Source organism: Medicago truncatula, chromosome 3 (genome assembly GCF_003473485.1).
Source record: "Medicago truncatula cultivar Jemalong A17 chromosome 3, MtrunA17r5.0-ANR, whole genome shotgun sequence".
NCBI classification, from domain to species: domain Eukaryota; kingdom Viridiplantae; phylum Streptophyta; class Magnoliopsida; order Fabales; family Fabaceae; genus Medicago; species Medicago truncatula.
This window is the reverse complement of record NC_053044.1, coordinates 5,512,885-5,531,954: the sequence shown is the minus strand read 5'-3', so window position 1 is coordinate 5,531,954 and position 19,070 is coordinate 5,512,885. Positions and strand designations below refer to the sequence as shown.

General features: G+C 35.6%; 1 protein-coding gene and 1 long non-coding RNA gene across 3 annotated transcripts; one reads left to right on the top strand and one right to left on the bottom strand.

Annotated features, from left to right (window-relative positions):
- Positions 1–12,552: 12,552 nt before the first annotated feature.
- On the bottom strand, positions 12,553–19,070 carry LOC11414678 (annexin-like protein RJ4). Of its 2 annotated transcripts, XM_003598601.3 has the most exons (6): positions 18,934–19,070; positions 18,090–18,235; positions 17,328–17,546; positions 16,926–17,138; positions 13,134–13,223; positions 12,553–12,926 (listed from the first exon to the last, which is right to left on the bottom strand). In XM_003598601.3, the coding sequence occupies exons 1-6, from the start codon at positions 19,004–19,006 to the stop codon at positions 12,723–12,725; spliced, it is 945 nt and encodes a 314-aa protein (XP_003598649.1). In that variant the 5' UTR covers positions 19,007–19,070; the 3' UTR covers positions 12,553–12,722. The 2 variants fall into 2 exon arrangements, with proteins under 2 accessions (XP_003598649.1, XP_024635259.1); XM_024779491.2 differs by lacking the exon at positions 13,134–13,223 and having other exon boundaries at positions 12,565–12,926.
- Positions 13,982–15,216, top strand: LOC112420401 (uncharacterized). The gene is made up of 2 exons (XR_003010434.2): positions 13,982–14,617; positions 14,833–15,216. It is a non-coding gene; the product is annotated as an uncharacterized lncRNA (long non-coding RNA).

Below are 19,070 nucleotides of genomic sequence, written 5' to 3'. Positions count from 1 at the left end.
GTATAACAATATGTTTTAATGATTTGTGGTGAATTTAGTGATTTGATTGATGACGTGATAAGTTATGAGTTTTGGAGGATTTGATTATGATATGAGAATTATTTTATTGATAAATAGAATAAAGATTTGAAAATAATATAAAATATTTAGTTGAGGGCTGTTTTGATATTTTAGATAGTTTTGGGGGAGAAAGTGAGATAAGATGAGTATTTTAAGAGGAGATATAAAAGAATAGACCTAGGTTTAGAAAAAAAACACTTTGTACGTGAAAACTTTTGGAAGAGGGAGAAAAAGCTTAGAGAGGAGCAAGAGACCAAAGAGGGCTGCGATTTCTTCATAACCAGGTAAGGGTGGGACTAATAACTCAGTAACATTAATCTCTGTAATTCTGATGATTAGTTGACAAAGTTAGGATTGATTTAGAGAAGATTTGGAATTAGGTCAAAACCCTAAAATTTGAGAATAAACGGTAAAACTTGTTTAGATTGATGAAAGAACCGTCCTTTAACCTTAGAATATGTTTAGGATGAATTCTGGAATCAAAACCAAGCTTAGAACCATGTGAATCGACGGATTTTTGTGTTTTTCGGAAGCCTGGCCTTAGCGACATTCATCGCTCGCCACGGCGAGCTATGATCCTCGCCTCGCGAGTGATGAAGTTCATCGCTCGCCACGCGAGCCTTTTCCCTTCGCCTCGCGAGTTGTTTGGTGCAACTCGCCATGGCGAGCAACCCTTCCTCGCCTCACGAGCTTAGGCAGAGTGCATGTCATATTTTGTAGTTTCGACTTTTTAGTTGGACCTTGAGTGCCTTTAAGTGCCTAAACATACCTAGAGATGATTAGGAATGATTTTAGGACAGGATTGAACCCAAAACAACATTAGTTGGGAATTTGAGTGGTACTCGCCATGGCGAGTGAGAACTCTCACCTCGCGAGCAAGTCCAGAATGTAGCTGTTTGAGTGGTTGTGCGATCTGTGTCGCACCTTTTGATCAGGAGTGAACCCCTAATTGGTAATGAAACCTTATGATAACGTTTAAAGCAGTCTGTAAAGCTATTAAGATATGTTGATATTAATTGAGCATGATTAATGTATTATGCAATATGTGAGATATAATGAAACGATTATGATTCTATTGAATTGCTGTTGATATATTGATATCTCCCTGATATGTGACTTGACTATGTCGCTGCTGTTATTTAACTGAGTATGCAATGTTTATTTATGAATATAATGAAAAAGATGACGTTTCGCTTCAAGTTATTGAATGCACATGATTACGATGTTTTGTTGTTAAGAGTCCATGCATAGCATATCATTGAGCTTAGTCCTCACCACGTTTTATTAGGAGCTTTGTCCTCCGCACGATTATTAGGAGCTTTGTCCTCCGCACGATTAAAGTATGTTTATACTTATGATGACGATTGGTACCACATGCATATACAGAGTCTAGGAGCATTGTCACATTGTCATGTCTATTATGCTTTGTTGATGATGATTGATTATGTGATTACGTGATAATGTTATGTTGTTGATGATGATTGATTATGTGATTACGTGATAAATGCTTATTAAGGATACAATGACGATTATGTTTAAAATGATTATGATCAAGATTGATTAGGATGTTAATTTATGATTCTTAATTGCATTGATTAATGTTATTCTGTTATGAAATCTCACCCCTTCTGTTTGAATGTTACCTCGACCGTGGGTAACGTGCAGGTGATCGAGCTTAGTGAGCTGTTTCCGTCGTGAGTGGCCTTGCCTTCACTGTGTCGTCTAGGTCGCTCTGATACGTAACGGGATGGGGCTTTATGATTATGCATGCTTCATTCTATTACGTGACTTTTATGCTGTTTATGATTATGAACTAATTTCTTTTAAGATTTAAGATGAGGCCTGCGTGCCAAAACGTTTTATGACTATGACATAATTTCCGCTGCGATGTTTAAGATATTTGGTTAAATCATTATTTAACTGTTTTGGATTACGTTTATGTGATATCCCGTTGTTTACGATGCTTACTCTGATAAATGTTTTAAGAAAATTTCATATTGGGAAAACGGGGTGTTACAAAAACCATATAAAACATTGCACTAAAAATAACCCATGATCTGAACATCAATTCTACACAAATTCAACGGATTTTCTACTCTATTAACAACCAATTACAACTTAGAATTAGAGAAAGTTAGTCCCACCCTTACCTTAGATGGATCGACGAAGGACTCTACCGCTTTCTCTCCTCTGACTCTTTTCTTCTCTTGGTTTTCTCCCTTTTTCTCCAAAAACAGGTTTCACGTAATTCTTATTTTCAAATTCTAACTCTCCCCTTTTATATAAATCCTTAACCTACTTATTTCTATAACAAATAACAAATATAAAATATTTCTATAACAAATAACAAATATATCTCTATAACAAATATATTTCTATAACATATATATTTTTACACCAAATAAGAAATATATTTCTACATCAAATAACAAATATATTTCTACACCAGATAACATATATATTTCTACACCAAATAGCATATATATTTCTACACCAAATAACATAATATTTCCACACCAAATACCATAATATTTCCACACCAAATAACAAATATATTTCTACACCACATAACATATATATTATACTAATAAATATCAACATATAACATAACAAAATATCACTCATCAAAATAAATCGACTAAATTATAAAAAGACATCTAAATTCAATAAAATATTCAAATAATAAAATAGGGCGTTACACACTCTGTGTTGAAGAATCAATGCACGTTAAATTTGATGACAAGGAGCCTCGAAGTGAAACTCCAGAGCAAGATGAAAATTTTGTAGATTTACAGATTACTGAGGACACTTCAGAATCTGACCAGAAAGATGAATCTGAAGAAAGTCCAGAAGCTCAACCCACTCCAGAAGTTGAACCAACCTCAGAAGCACAAAATGAAAATGCTTCTGAAGAAATTCAATATGACTCTCAACATGTAGTTCAATCCAAATTCAAGCACAAGTCTTCACATCCTGAGGAGCTAATCATTGGAAACAAAGATAGTCCTAGAAGAACAAGATCATATTTTAGACAAGAAGAGTCTATGATAGGATTGTTGTCAGTGATTGAACCTAACACAGTTGATGAAGCACTTTTCAGATGATGGATGGATATTAGCTATGCAAGAAGAGCTAAATCAGTTTCAAAGGAATGATGTGTGGGATCTGGTACCCAAACCTCAGCAGAAGAACATTATTGGAACAAAATGGGTATTCAGAAACAAGTTGAATGAACAAGGTGAAGTAACCAGAAACAAATCCAGACTTCTTGCACAAGGTTACAATCAACAAGAAGGCATTGATTACACTGAAACATTTGCTCCAGTTGCAAGATTGGAAGCAATCAGGTTACTTCTATCCTATGCAGTTAATCATGACATAATATTATATCGAATGGATGTCAAGAGTGCATTTCTTAATGGTGTCATTGAAGAAGAAGTGTATGTCAAGCAACCTCCTGGTTTTAAGGATCTTAAGCATCCTGACCATGTTTATAAACTTAAGAAATCACTATATGGCTTGAAACAAGCTCCCAGAGCTTGGTATGATAGACTAAGTAATTTCTTAATAAAAAATGATTTTAAGAGAGGTCAAGTTGACACAACAATCTTCAGAAGGACTCTTAAGAAAGACATTCTAGTTGTGCAGATATATGTTGATGATATAATATTTGGTTCTACTAATGCACTTCTTTGCAAGGAATTTTCTAAGTTAATGCAGTATGAATTTGAAATGAGCATGATGGGAGAGTTAAAGTTCTTCCTTAGAATTCAAATTAATCAAAGCAAAGATGGAGTATATGTTCATCAAACAAAATATACAAAGGAGCTTCTGAAAAAGTTCAAGCTAGAAGATTGTAAAGTGATGAACACTCCAATGCATCCAACCTGCACCTTAAGCAAAGAAGATACTGAAACAAAAGTAGATCAGAAGTTGTATAGAGGTATGATTGGTTCTTTGTTATACTTCACTGCATCTAGACCAGATATTTTATTCAGTGTATGCTTGTGTGCAAGATTTCAGTCAGATCCTAGAGAATCTCATTTAACTGTTGTTAAGATAATCTTTAGATATCTGAAGGGAACAACAAATCTTGGACTCCTCTATATGAAATCCCTAGATTATCAGTTGGTTGGATTCTGTGATGCTGATTATGCTGGTGGTAGGATTGAAAGAAAATCAACCAGTGGAAACTGTCAATTCTTGGGAGAGAATCTGATATCTTGGGCTAGCAAAAGACAAGCAACTATTGCTATGTCTATAGCAGAAGCATAATACATCTCAGTTGCAAGTTGTTGTACACAACTACTTTGGATGAAACATCAGTTGGAAGACTATCAGATAAATGCTAACAGTATTCCCATTTATTGTGATAATACTGCTGCTATTTGTTTATCAAAGAATCCAATTCTGCATTCAAGAGCCAAGCATATTGAAATCAAACACCACTTTATTAGAGATTATGTTCAAAAAGGAATTTTAGAAATACAATTCATTGATACTGAACATCAATGGGCTGATATATTCAATAAACCTTTAACTGTGGAAACATTTGATTTTATAAAGAAAAATTTGAACATGCACTTTGTGTTTGAGTAAATTTGCTTGCTCCTGAACAAGAAGTTTGGTTCTGAAGTCTGTTCAGAAGCTCTTAACTGAGATTCTGAGGAAAATGTGCTTTTGAAGATGCATCAGCACTTAAACTTCAGAAGTTGTATTCCTTGCTTCTGAATAGCAGTGTTAGTGGAAACGTTGGAAGTTACTCTTCAGTAACACCTGTCCCACTAACTAAGTAGTTTGTCTGAAATGCCTCTGACGTGATCTATTTGTATTGGTGTATGACTTTAGTGGGCAATGATGATTTTTTTAGCTTTGAACGTACTTTCATGCGCCCCCAATTGTCATTAATGTTGTGTTTGTTTGTCCCCTTCTGAATTGCAAACGTTTTACTCAAAACACTTAGACAAAACACACACTACTCACTTCACAACCTACACGTTCATCTTCTCAAACTACTCTCTGCGAAGTAAGCGCATTCTCTCAACTCAAAACCTAGAAACCCAGAACTCATCTATACAATCAAATGGCAACTTGAAGTTCTAATCCTGGATCATCATCTAACATGCAACAACAAGATGCTCTTGGTTATGAAATTAAAGAACCATGTCCATGGAGGAATGGGATTTGAAGATTCAGACTGAATGTCATGTGGACTTCTTATCACTAGCTCACCATGGATGCGACATCGGAAAGTATTATGATGTACAAGGGCTGTGAAGCTACTTCAATTTCCTTAATGGTCCTACCTATCAGACGTTGGTACGTCATTTCTGGGTAAGGGCAAGCGTCTTTCATAAAGAAGCAGCCAAGCTAGAAGAGGCTGAGAAAGTTATGCTGCATCCAGAACTCAAAGGGAAATCGAGGGAAGAAATGGGTTTGGAACCCTTTGAAAAGACTGAAATCAGATCAAGCATCATGGGAATCCCTGTTGCTATTTCTGAAGAAGTCATAGCCTTCGTCCTCAGAAGGAACTTACAGGGGAGGAATCAAAAGTACCAAGAACAGTTGCTGGAATGAGATTGTGAATCAGTCAATCTTCAACAGCAAAGTGAATGGTGTCTATGCTGATATGAGCATGGAAACGAAGGTGATGCTGAAGATTCAGAAGGATAATCTGCTACCAAAAGGTGGTGGCAGTGATCAACCTTCACTGGAGCACAAGATTCTGTTCCATCTATTCATAACTGGTGAACCAGCAAATGTGCTAAGGTACATCTTCAGGCACATGATTCAACAGCTAAGGGAAAGCCAGCTGAGGAACATATGATGGGTACCTTATGGAAGACTCTTGTCAGAGATATTCCACCAAGGAGGACTCATAAACCTTCTGTGCAAGGTGGATTTCTTCACTGATGATGAGTTGGGAACTGAGACTAGGTAGATTATCAATGGAGAGACTCTGATAAAGATGAGGCTTATCAACAAAGAAGATTACAAGAAGCTCAGCACAGATATGAAGGAATCTGATGCAGTCTCAGCAATCATAAAGGACTTCCCTCCTATCTGCAAGCAAGATCCACTTGAAGTTCAGATGCACTACATCAAGGATCACTTTGCAATAACAGACACTAAAATCAGTCTGAGGGATGTTACTGAGACAATGTATGGAGGAGCTCTGCCTGTGGCCAAGAACAGGAAGACTAAAAGAAAGGTCATCAACAAGGATGCTTACTTAGAGGAAGCTTCTGAACAAGATCTTAATGCTACCGAGTTGCCAACAATTCAAGAAGAAGCTCAAGATCTTAATGCTTAAGAGATCTTGGAGAATAGGACCATAAGCAACAAGGAAGCTGCAACCTCTCAAGCAGCTCCTGAGCAGCCTGTTATTCCTAAGAAGAAGAGGAAGCATGCTATCAGAAAGCTGAGAATGGAAGCAATTGCATCTGAAGAAGAGGGAGAAGAGGTTGACCCTGAACTAGTCACGAGAGAAGTGAGGAAGAAGCAAGCTGAGGAAGCTGTTGCACTTCAGAGAGTTGTGGAGTTAGCCCAGCAAGCCAAGATTCCTGTAACCAGCATTGCTAGGGAAGATGTTGGTGCAATTGCTGAAAAGGTCATAGAAGCTGCTGAAGAAGTTCAAGGTTTGATAGCTTCTGAAGCAGAACATCTTCTGAACACTGCTGTTGGTTCCTCAGAAGCCACTATCTCAAGTAGTCATCAAGGTATTACAAATTCTCCTCACTCTGACAATGTGATAGTTGTTGTACTCGCAGAAAAAGTACGGTAAGGATTCTAGGGTTAAGAATCGTAGACTAGGGTTCTAATCTAGGGTTTTTAGACTGAATAATCGATCCACTGAGAATGATCTCAAGAGGGTTATTTATAGCCTGCTAATGGGCTTTTTTCTGCATGACTTAAGCTCTAAGAAAGCAGGGTTTTTAGTCTTTTTAGCTTATTTAGGCGGTTTAGGGCGACTTCTAGAGGTTTCTAGAAGCCGAGGTGGACGGCATCCTGAGGAGGACGCGCCTAGACCTCCAAAGTCCCTTCTATAGGGCGCCTAAGCCCTTCTGGAGGGCTTTTAAGCCCTTTAGGAATATTATGACGGTCCACAGCCCTCCAAGCACGAGGCTTGGAACAAGACGAAGTGATGAATAATGTGGATTTGGTCCTGCTGGAGGCTTTGAGACCTTTAGGAATTTTATGACGGTCCACAGCCCTCCAAGCACGAGGCTTGGAACAAGGCGAAGTGATGAATAATGCTAAAGGCGACCTGGATAATCCGACACGATTGGACGAGATGGCTCATTGATGATGTTTACTTCATCCAACGGTCCATATTTTCCGACCTTTTCTATTCCGATGGCGTGTGACCTTTTCGTTAATCCATCCCCACGTGTCGAAGATCCGCTGATCTGGCCCACTTTTCGAGAAATCCGAGTTTTTTCTCGCTCTTTAAAAACGAAACATCTCCCTTATTTCATTTCATCGTTTCAGCTTCTTGCAAAGCAAAAGTAACACCTTTCCGCCATTGAGTTGATTGTTGCGTCTTTCAGGTAACATTTCTCACTTCCTTACGCTTCTTTTCTGTTTATCCATGGTAGTTGTTAGGGAATGTGATGAGAGAGGGGTAGTACTAGTACCATCGAATCCCATAGACAGGCAAAGGTTGAGATTACAATGTTTGAAACATGCAAAACGAAAAAACGGTCTAATCGATTGGGAGGTGTACGATTCTACTTACTTTAGTCATATGAATTTCTCCGATTTATCTAGCGAGAGTGATTTTAGCGAATCTGATGATAGTGACTGTGTTTTATTATATTCAACCTCAGGAAATAGTTTGGGGAAAGAAAACGACGCTAGTTCTTCTTTGAAAATGGTTCGAGGAAAAGGCATTCGTCTTTCATGTCCCGAATCCGATACCGAATGCTTCTCAGATGATGTGCAACGATATGATTCTGCATATAACGATCAGGCGAAAGTGGATTTTTTTAGAAGTAAGATTTTAGTTTCGTCAACCAAAAGAGAGGAAGACATCGTCCTGGCGCCCTGTTCTGCCGGCGAGAAAGTATGCACCATGCGTCTGAAGGGAGTAAAGGAGATTTTTCATATACACGGCGTTGTCTTAGAAGAGTTTGGGGTGAAAATCCCTTTTACCCTTTTTGAAATGGACGTTCTTCGCCTACTCAATGTCGCCCCTACCTAGATTCATCCTAATAGTTGGGCGTTTATCCGTGGCTTCGAAATCCTTTGTGATGCTTTGGACATGATTCCCTCAGCTGGAGTCTTTTTTCACTTTTATGGAACGAAAGGAGTGGATAAGGGTTCCTGGGTCCCAATTAGTGCTCATCCCGGAAAACAACTCTTTCCAACTTTCGCTTCTAATTTTAAAAGGGATTGGAAGAAGAGTTTTTTAAGAGTTCAGTCATCCAAAGATTCGCTAGTGAGTGTTGCGAGTGTTAGGGGCGAGTTGAGGTTTCCCTTAGGGTGGACTGCTACTCCGTTGGCGGTCTCTGGTTACGATTATCAAAAAATGACTCCTTACGAGCAGGGAGTGGTTGGTTTTTTAGATCGGATGCTCCATACTGATATCCGGAACTTTTAAACAAAGAAGGGGATTCAGAGGATCTTGAATTATACCTTTGTGAGTTTTGGTGATTCGAGATTTATTTTCTTTGAATTTATTTTCTTTGATATTTTAATTGATGCGTTTATCCTTTCTTTTATGCAGTACCGATGTTGCCCTTATCTGGAAAGGAGAGGAGGAAGTATCTCGAGGCTCTCAAAGAAAAACATGCTTCTGGAGAGCATATATCAAGTGACCCAGTTGGGGTCATTCTTCGCAAAGGTGCGAAGAAAAGAGACCACGTTGCACGCTCTGAGCCTGCCGCCGGCGAGGTCGAAACTATGCCTGAGAAGAGAGCTGAGGGCGAGGTGACGGTGGATGAAGTGCACGACTTGACCGTTTCTCCTCAAGCAAAGAAAAAGAAAACGACAAGGAAAGGAGGCGGAAGAGCTCTATCGGTAGAGGCCGAGACGGCGTTTGAAACTTCGTTCTAGCACCGTGATTTTAATTATCGCCAATACATGGAAGAGCACGTCCCGTTCTCAGCAGTGGATAAGGATGCTGCATTTCATGGCAAATTTGATGAATTGGTGCAAGATGCTGGAACTAGTGCATTGCGAACTCTGTGCTACGTACAATCAATGGAGAAAAAATATGAAGCTTTAGAAAAGGAGTATCAGGATTCTGTTAAGGATGTGGAGAAGTTTAAGCATAAGGCGACAGCTTTTGAGGAGAGGGTGGAAGGGCTTCTGAAAGACAAAGCTGTGCTAGAGAAAAACATTGCTGACACAGAGAAAGAGAAAACTGCATGGGAGGAGGAGAAGAAAACCTTGGAGTGATGAATAATGTGGATTTGGTCCTGCTAGAGGCTTTGAGACCTTTAGGCTTTGACACTTAGGCCCTCACCGTGTTCATGAGTCAAGTCCTTGGACTTGGTCAACTCCTTGGTTCTCAAAGCCGCTTGAACTTCTTCCAAGGTAACAGTGCCTTCCTTGCCATAGAGCATGGTATCTTTGAAATCCTTCTTGAAGTGACCCATCTTGTGACAGTTAAAGCATTCAAACCTTGACTTGTTTCCACTCTTTATCCGGTTACCTCTACCTCCACCATTCCCTCTTGAGACACTTAGGCCCTCACCGTGTTCGTGAGTCAAGTCCTTGGACTTGGTCAACTCCTTGGTTCTCAAAGCCGCTTGAACTTCTTCCAAGGTAACAGTGCCTTCCTTGCCATAGAGCATGGTATCTTTGAACGATTTAAAAGATTTCGGTAGAGCACACAACAAGAGTATAGCTTTATCCTCATCCTCAAGTTGCACCTCAATATTCTCCAAGTCATCAAGGATTTTGTTGAACTCCGTAAGTTGCTCAATGATGGCCTTTGACTCTACCATCCTGAATGAGTAGAGTCGTTGCTTTAGGAATTGCTGATGAGCCAAAGACTTTGTCATATACAAAGATTCCAACTTTGCCCACATCGATGTCGCAGTTGCTTCCTTTGCTACTTCTCTCAAAACTTTATCCCCGAGGCACAAGACAATGGCACTCTTGGCCTTGTCCACCATCTCGGTCTTCTCCGCTTGTGACATTGTGACCGGTAACGAACCTTCACCCTTCAAAGCTTTCTCACACTTTTGCTGTATTAACACCGCTTCCATCTTTACCTTCCATAACCCAAAATCGTTATCTCCGGTAAACTTCTCAATATCCCACTTTGAACCCATGGTACTGAATTATCCTTCGACCCTTGCCCCACGGTGGGCGCCAATTATTGCGAATTCGATGAAAATCACACCAATAACAACTTGATGTGTGGAGCAAGGGATAATCAAGCAACCAAAACAAAGTGTATGGAACAATTAAATACAAGCCAAAAGTAGAAAACAATGGCGAGAAGAACACAAAGAAGAGAAGAACACAAAAGAATTTGTTGACCCAGTTCGGTCCAAATTGACCTAGTCTGGGGAGAGAACAGCCCTCTGATCCACTATATGATGAGTATCGTTACAAAGAGAAATCAATGGGTTACAAGAATGAGTCTCCCGCCTAATTCTACCCAAAGTCCCAGCCTCTTCCCGTAACCAAGAGACTCAATCCTAATAGTGTTTCCCAAGGTGAATCAACCCACAAACCCTAGTGTTTGTTCCGAAGAGACAAACTCTATACAAACCCTAGTTTTGTTGTTGCCTTTCTAAACCCTTGTTTCAGCCCCCTCTATCTCCAAGTTTGCTTAGATACAAGGTCTATATTTATAGTAAAAGTTTCCCTTAAAATTTGGAACAAATCTGCACTCAAAAATATGTTTCTGTTTTTCGCTGCCAGCGCACCATCGTGCCACGATGAGATCCCATCGTGCCACGATTTTTCCAGTACCTTGCCTCAAAACTGAAACCTCCAATCGTGCCACGATGCCCAGCAATCGTGCCACGATTCTGCAGAAATCTGATTTTAAGTTAACTCTCACTGGTTTTTTGGGAACCGTTATAAAATCTCTCATATTGTGGACTAGAATGCATATATGCCATCATGTATCAACAAGAATTTTCAAATGCCATCTGTTTATAATTTATCGGGTATAGATCAAAATATATTGTTGGACTTATTATTTCTTATTTTGATTGTAAGATGTATCATAGCCTGTTCTAATTACATATAATAATTTACATGTGTGTAACAGTGGAAGAACCGTATAATATGCAAAAATAAACGGCTATATCCGATATCAATCAGAGTCAAAACACACAACTAAAGTGCAAGGAGAATGGTGAAGAATCTGATGTGCCAAATAATACCTCAAGTATGACATATCCTTCTATCTTTCGTGTTATATAAGGGACATTAGCACGTTAAATTTGTTGGAACAATTGCTATTGCAAGTATACCAATTATACATGTTGTTTTGTATACTGACAGCTGGTGAAGACAATGAGATTGACAGTACCATATGCTCATCAGCAGAACATGTGTTTTCTATAGGGCTTTAGATGACGACGATTCGGTAGGTATTTGTTTGTTTATCTGTTGATGAATAATGCAGAAAGCCAATCACAACTAGAACCACATGGTAGTGATGTCTTAAATCTTTCTAAAGGTGTTCATTTCTTGCGTGAGAATGCATATTCTGAGCATAACTTTGGTGAGAATGTTGAAGTTCTTAATTCAGTGAATGTCTGAGGTAAGGAACAAACGAGATACAATTCAGTTTTACTTATTTATATTGACTGTACACCAGTCTTTCCAAGATATTTTGCTATTGACTGTAGCTTACATGGGCTGTACCACATTTATTGACAGGGAAAAATGGTCTAATATACTAAATAAAGTTGATGAAACCATATCTATTCCATTTTTTGGTGAAGAATGTCTTAGTACACAAATAGAGTGCAACGAGAATGGTGAATATTCAGATGTTCCCGATAACGATTATGGTATAAACGGATTTAAAAGAGATTTGTTATCAACTTAAATTTGAGGAATTCATTGATATTATTAATCTCAACCTATATTCCACAGATGGTTATGAATCTTCTGAATTGTCAAAATCTGAAAAGTAAATTGTGCCTATAAATTAATATTTTAGAATCTAATTAAAAGATTTTTTAATTTAAAATCTCAAGTTATTTTTTTATTTATAAATCATCAGTAGAGTACTTTTACAAATTATTCATGTTCACTTTTGTATGACTTTTATAGGATCATTGACCTCTTTGATTAACAGAGACGTGAGCTTGCATGGAAGAAGTTTATTATAATGTGCTATCAACCACATTGGTGTGCAAGCAAACTATTGGAACTTCCTAATATTGTTTATCACGTAGACATATGAATAACATGCTAAACTAAGTAACCATGGTATTTTTTTTTCCCAACATGTATCATTAAGTTAGGATAAATTTTTCTTCTCTGTCGCATAGGATACCACAACTTCAAGCATGGAGGCAAGAGTAGTAACTTTTGATGTATTCATATGAATGTACGTTATCATTTTGCTTTTGTCTACTATTTTTACATTATATATGACCCTTGCGGTAGCACGGGTGTAAAGTCTAGTATATCTTTAAAAGAAGTGCATTATTTATTCTCTTTTTTTGACTAAGAGTGTATTATTCTTCTTTCCCCATCAAAGTACGGAGAAAATTCTTGTAATCTCCTGAAGTTTTTTTGGCCACTGCATGCTCAAGTTGGACACTATTTCTCTTGTAATAGACCTTTTTTATGTCCTCCAAGTCCTTCTCAGCCCTAGTGACAATCACACGGGTGAGTGCATCCTCATCGGTTCCAACGGTTTCCATCGCATTGCGTAGAACCTACATATAATAGATTCAGAGTAAGAATTATGAGTCAATTACCAATTTGTTCCTTGAAATTTTATAGTGTTGTTAATTTAATTCCCAAAATTATTTATATTTGAAAAAAGTCTTCAAAATTATGAACCTCTTACTGTATGAGTCTTTTTAAGATTAGTCAATTTGGTTTCAAAAATGAATATGTTTGTTTTTCTTTCTAAATCTCACCTTTTCATAATACTTATTATGGTCATTGATGCAGCTAATGGCTAAGCTCACTGCCTTGTGAAAGCCATCAGATCCTTCATCGGACAATTTCTGCAAAGAAATAACAAACGAGCAAGAAATTCTCTTTTTAATCTTAACTGGTTTGTTGGTAATTTGGAGTTTGGTAAGAGATAAAGTAAAATCTGACTAAAAATTATCTCAATCAGACTTGGAATTTGAGTTCTCTTGGACTATTTATCGTTAATTGGAAGACATATTCTTTTCAAAAAAAATTGGAAGACATATTTCAACCTCTGTCATTTTTTTGACTTCACCTATATTAGCGGATAAAAAATTGGAAGAATCTCAAATTACATGGGTGAAATATGTGTTTTTATGTTATAGGATTATTTTTCAGATTCCATGTATATTACAGGGTTAATTTGAACAATTAACCGTAAAAAAAATAATTAAATTACAAATTATATCAAAGTGTCGAGTGTAACGGAAGAGATTATACTCTTACAACGTGAACAAGTGGTAAAATATGACCGGCAATGTATACTCTCAATTTCCAATAAAAAAAATGAATTAAAATATACAAATTGTTATCAAAGGGTTGAGTCTAACATAAGAGACTATAATCTTACAACTTGGCGAGTAATGGTTTGGATTTTAGGTTCACATGAGTGAGCATAACTTAGTTGATAGGAACATTGTTATATGTAAAAAGAGTTGAAACTTTGGATTCCACATTTACTCACCTTAAAAGGTGTATTTAGCCACTAGATTCCTTTAAAAAAAATGTTTGAATTTCAGCTAAAAAAAAAGTGTGCGACACACATCAATAATATTACCTCAACTGAAGAAATATGGAAAAACAAAAAGAAAGTGTTAATATTATAGTATATCCAACTATAATCTACATATTTATTTTAGATTAGTGATATTTGGTACAACTTTTGTGACAACTTCTTTTTTCTCTCTTTTCATTGGTTAAAAACAATGGAGAGAAAAAATTGTGACATACTGATTGTACAAATATCATTTCTCTTTGTTTTATACTCCCTTTGTTTCACAATGAATGTTTGAAGGCTTGAAGTTTCATTTACCTATTAAACGCACACTGCAATGTTGAAACACTGTTTGAAAGGTATGATATCTTTACGCATCTTGCTTACTTCCAACGTGTAATTTTAATTCGATCTGAGTTGATATTCTTTTTGATTTTATATGAGTTAATTTTTTGTAATTTATTTTTGTAGTAGGATTTGATCCGCACACATTTTCCAACATAGACAAATATGTTAACACCATGAATATTAGTAGCAAATGAAGAGTTTTTTGGACACACATGATTTAACAAATCATGTAATTTAAACAGATGTCTTGGTATGACAATATAAGTTGTTAATTTATTGTTTTTAGTGTTTGTATGTTTTTAACAAGTAATTGAGAATGAGAGTACACTTGAACGCGAAGGCTGAGAATTTCTAAGAAAACAGGTTTGAAACTCAATTTTTTTCTTTTACACTAGTCTATGTTTAGAAAGATTTATTTATATTTAAAACAATTTTTATTTAATTGACTTTGGGAATTATTTTTGTGACATCTATGTGGCTAAGAAAATGGTTATATTGGATTTAGTTGTAAATTATATCTTAACCAAACCTAAGTGTCAAGCAAGAATTAGAATCTAAGTAAACACTTACTTGTGAAGGTATAAAGGTAGCGAAGCAAGGACCGTTGATTGAAATTTAAATGTTGTTATTGTCAAGGTAAGGGAAAGGTCGCTCCATTTTTTTATTTTATATATGTATTTACTTGTTGTTAAAATGATGACGTTTTTGTCATGTTTATGTATTGTAACATGCTTACTTACTACGTGAACTTGCTTTTGGATTGCTTGGTTGTGAGTATAATTTTTTATTTTCATGCCTGGATTGTAGTCTCACATGCGTTCAAAGTTAAGATCAGCTAGGGTGTGTTTTGGGTAGTGAAAGGCCAGTGACTATGTTCTTAGGAATTTTGTATTTTGAAGTAAAACGATTCTAATTTACTATTTTGAAAATTCAAAGAGAAACTCATTTATTTTTATTTTGAAGTCATGGAGTTTTATCTTATTGTTATTATTTTAGAAAAACAAAAATATTCACCTTTTTCCGCTAAGAATTACACAAGTTAATGTCTCAAAAATTCGAATCGTTACATACCCTTTTTGTACTTTCATAAAATTTTGTCTAAGTTGGACAACCTAAACCCACAAATTTTGGTGTTTTGTACAAAACACCAAAATTATAAAACCCTCCATTTTTTCCCAGATTTAGCTACAACCTTTTATATGGAATACAATTACTTTTTTACAATAATTAATTTTGAATTTTAAAAAACATTTATCTTAAATTAAATTTCGTAAAAATAATGAAAAAGTTTTTTTTTTTGTGGTGTCCGGGGTTTGAACCCAGACCTTGCATATATTAAGCATTGTCCCTACCAGCTGAGTTAAGCTCACGAGGACAATGAAAATGTTATGAAAAGGTGGTATTAGTTTATGAAAAGGTTTTCAAAAAATAATGAAAACATTTATAATAAATAATGAAAAACATTTATCCTAACACCAAAGAACACGACTCTTGGTGGTATCAGTTTATGAAATGGTTTTCAAAAAATAATATTTTAACTTTTGAATCAACATGTCGCTTCATTTTGATTAGGTTGCAACAAAGAAAGCCATTTCCTAAAAAGTTATAAATAGTAACACAGTTTTATTGCAAGTCACTATCAATTCTCTCATATACATATACACATATACATAACCATGAGTGAAGAAGTAAGCCAAGAGGATAATCTCTCCTTCTCCAACAATTCTGTCAATTTTAGGAGAAATATTATTTTTTGAAAACCTTTTCATAAACTGATACCACCAAGAGCCGTGTTCTTTGGTGTTAGGATAAATGTTTTTCATTATTTATTATAAATGTTATCATTATTTTTTGAAAACCTTTTCATAAACTGATACCTCCTTTTCATAAACCTTTTTATTAATTTTACGAAATTTAATTTAAGATAAATGTTTTTAAAATTCAAAATTAATTATTGTAAAAAAAAAAAAAAAAAAAAAAAAAAAAAAAAGAATGTTTGTATTCCATATAAAAAGGTTGTTGCTAAATCTAGGAAAAAGGGAGGGTTTTATAATTTGCCAAATATGGTTAAGAACCATTGTTAGACAAAACGCATATCATTAGTTTTGTTCAAAATACCAACATTCGTGAGTTTAGGTTGTTCAAGTTAGGCAAAATTCTATGAAAGTACGAAAAGGGTAAAAACATCGACATGGTAAAAGACAAACATGTGGGATTGTGGGAGTTGGGAAGGAATATTGAGTCAATTAAAAAAGCAAGCAATCTGGTCCCCCATATGGTAAAAGATGCATGGGAGGGAATAAATAAGATTATCAAATTTGGTATCAATGACAAAAATAACGTTGATAAGCCAATATTATAATTTATGATTAATTGAAAAAACCAATGGTATATTAGACTTTTGTGTTCTTTCCTCTTTCTTCTCCCTTTTGAAGAGAAAACAAAAAGGTATGGGACCCATCTTTTACTCTTCTCTCTTCGCAATTACTCTTGCCAAATAAGATAAATCTCTAACTTCTCTTATCTTTTCTCTCTTCTCTATACTAGCTCTCTCTTGAACTATTTATCGTTAAATTCATTAACTATATGAATCCAACCTCGTTAGATCTATCTTTTCAACTGAAACTATATATTTACATTATTATAAAAACATTTAAGGTTATTGGTGTACCTTAGTGATAGCAATGCCATGGTCATGCCTATAGCAATTGAAAGTTGCTACAAGTTGTGTTTTGCTCCTTGTTGTAAGAATTCTAATTACTTCTTCATGATTGTAATTCTTGTTTTTAATAGCCTCATGAAGCATATCAGCTTCACATTGTGCCAAACTTGCATTGACCTCACTCCCATCATACCTAAATGAACTCACCAACCCCACCAAAAGCTGCTCAAAAATAAATCACAACACCTTTTATTAACACAAATGTCTATTATGAATAAAATCAGTTTTATAAGAGACATTTGAATCAATAAAGTTGATATATTTAGACCAAATTTTAAACTAAATGCATCGGTCTTTGTTGAGGAAAACGTCTTTTATAAATAAGATTGAAGGGAGTATATTATGACTTGCCTGACGAAGATGGCCATTGGTATTGGTAGCCACGTCTTCCTCCAAGGAACGTTTATATCGATTGTGATAAGCACGTCTCAAATTGAAAAGTTCATCAGGTGAAGAGACACATGAAATTTCCACAATCAAATGGTAGTTTATGTTAGCATTTCTTAGTGCTATATTTGCCAACAAAGCTTCACGTTCTGCTGGTTCCAATATCCATCTATACATTGCTCTCTGTTTTGTACATACCAACAAGTCAAATTCACTATAATTAAAACACAATTTTTTCATAAAGGAATAAAAAAGTTTTCATAATAAGAAGCATTTTTTTTTTTAGAATGTCATTGGAAAAACTAAATGGGATCGGTTTTATTAAATATATTTTTTCTCTATATAAATAAATATTCTTTCATATTGGATTATGAAAGAAATCCGATGATTGTCACGTTGAGTTTAAAGCAACCACATTAAATGCATATATAAGTCGTTGATTTTATAAACCGGTTTTAAGAGATCGGTTTTTCGTTTAGGTTTTAGAAATTGATTGGAGATTAGTTTTAGAGACTGATTAAGCCACATATTTTAGAGATCAATTTGGTAACCAAATTTTTCTTTTACTGGCAATCGTGTGTATATATCAACAATAGACATAATAAAATACATTGATGTATGTCTTTGTGAGTTTAGCTCAATTAATGCGGACATTAATATATATACAAAGGTCGGTTCGAACTCCAGACTCTTCATTTTCATTTATTCACTTTACCATGTATGTACCTCAAAATCACCAGAAAGCTCAGACTCAAGGCGTTTGATGAGATCCTCTTGATAGAGTTCATAGTATGCTTGTCTGATTTGAGTCCTTTGGGTACCATTTCTATGACCTAATATTGCTATAATGGCTTTTTCATCAGCTCCCCAACCTACAAAATTTTGTAGCCCAGTAATTTAATCAATTTCAAGATATTACTATTTCTTTTTGCACATCTTTTAAAAAATATCCCATATACACTCACCAGTTATATGAAATCGTTTCACTACACAACAATTTCATTTCGTTTGAGAATCAAGACTAAGTACGGTTTAATTTGTTTACACTACTTCTAACAAATGACAAAATCGTAAGAGCACATGTAAGATTCAAAGTAAACAACAATACCTTAGAAAAATGGTTACATGTCAGAATATTGGCACCAGAAAAAGGGTCTAAGCTATGCACAAAGCTTATCGTAGACCCTTTAGTCCGTTACCCTCGATGGGGACTATTACTATTTCAGTACAACAAAAAGTCTCATATTATTTGAAAATCGAGATTAAAGATAGTTTTAATATTTACTCTCTTCAACTCAATGAGTCAACTTTTAACTAAGGACAACATCATGATGCCTCATATAAAATCCAAAGCTAACTTGAGATCACAACAATATGTTCTTAATTAATTATCATTAATTCCTTAAAAAAAAAAAATTATTATTAATTGAATATTGGGAAAGGAATAATGATAAGTAATAAAAATTATTGTTTTGTGTGACTTAAAGCTTGATGAATTTTCAAGATGGAATCAAAAACAACAACGAATTTTTCAAAGAAGAAATGAAAAGATGGATATGGCTGTGATCACCTTTAACAGCCCTTTGAAGAGCTTCTGCATCTTCAACTGGAGAGTGGTTGGAAGGAGCAATAAGGGAGGCCATGAATTGCAATCAGCTGTAATGTGTGTTTGTGTGTTATTATATACGAAAATGAATGATATATATA